At 50.6% G+C, this 950-nt stretch overlaps 1 protein-coding gene across 1 annotated transcript; it reads right to left on the reverse strand.

Annotated features, from left to right (window-relative positions):
- Window positions 1-209: 209 nt before the first annotated feature.
- LOC132884871 (uncharacterized) lies at window positions 210-665 on the reverse strand. Its single transcript, XM_060918900.1, has one exon. It carries the CDS (start codon window positions 663-665, stop codon window positions 210-212), a length of 456 nt encoding a protein of 151 aa, XP_060774883.1.
- Between the last annotated feature and the right edge of the window lie 285 nt (window positions 666-950).

Here is a 950-nt window from a genome sequence, read left to right on the forward strand (position 1 = left end):
TGTGTGGCCCCCTCCAACCAGTGCCTTCATTCCTCTAAGGCAAGCTTGATAGCAAGTAGCTCTCGGTTCCTGATGTCATAGTTTCTCTCTGCTGGAGTGAGCTTTTTGGAGAAGAATGCTACTGGGTGGAGCTTGGGCCGTTCACTGAAGCGCTGGGAGAGAACCCCTCCTACACCAATCTCGGCGGCGTCCACTTTGACCATGAATGGTCAGGTCAGGTCCGGATGCTGAAGGATAGGGGCTGTGGTGAAAGCTGCTTTGAGCCTGTCAAAGGCCTCTTCAGCTGTGTGGTTCCAGTGGAGGTGTTTGGGTCCCTTCTTCAGGAGGGAGGTCAGGGGCACCACATGGATGCTGAACCCTCTAATGAAACAACGATAAAAGTTTGCAAAGCCTAGGAAACATTGGAGCTCCTTCACTGAGGTGAGTATGGGCCAGGATGTAACTGTAGTTACCTTGGAGGGGTCCATGCTGACCCCCTCAGCACTGATGATGCACCCCAGGAAGGAGTTCTCACGCATGTGAAATTTGCACTTCTCAGCCTTGACATAGAGATGGTTCTTAGATGGGCGCTTGAGCACTGATTGAACCTGGTTACAATGATTCTCTTCATCAGGGGAGTAGATCAGGATGTCATCAATGTAAGCAAAGACATACCTCCCCAACATGTCTCATAGCATGTTGTTAATGAGGTACTGGAACATGCTTGGCGCCAAAGAGAGGTCATAAGGCATGACTCAAAATGGCTGGCACTGGTACTGAAGGTGGTCTTCCACTCATCACCCTCGTGGATGTGGAGCAGGTTATAGGCACTGTGTAGGTCAAGCTTGGAGAAGATTGTGGCGCTGCGGAGCTGTTCCAATGAGGAGGGCACAAGTGGAAGTAGATACAGGTATTTGACTGATATCTGATTGAGTCCTCGAAAGTCTGTACATGGACAAAGTCCGCCCCCT

Source organism: Neoarius graeffei, chromosome 1 (genome assembly GCF_027579695.1).
Source record: "Neoarius graeffei isolate fNeoGra1 chromosome 1, fNeoGra1.pri, whole genome shotgun sequence".
Taxonomy (NCBI): domain Eukaryota; kingdom Metazoa; phylum Chordata; class Actinopteri; order Siluriformes; family Ariidae; genus Neoarius; species Neoarius graeffei.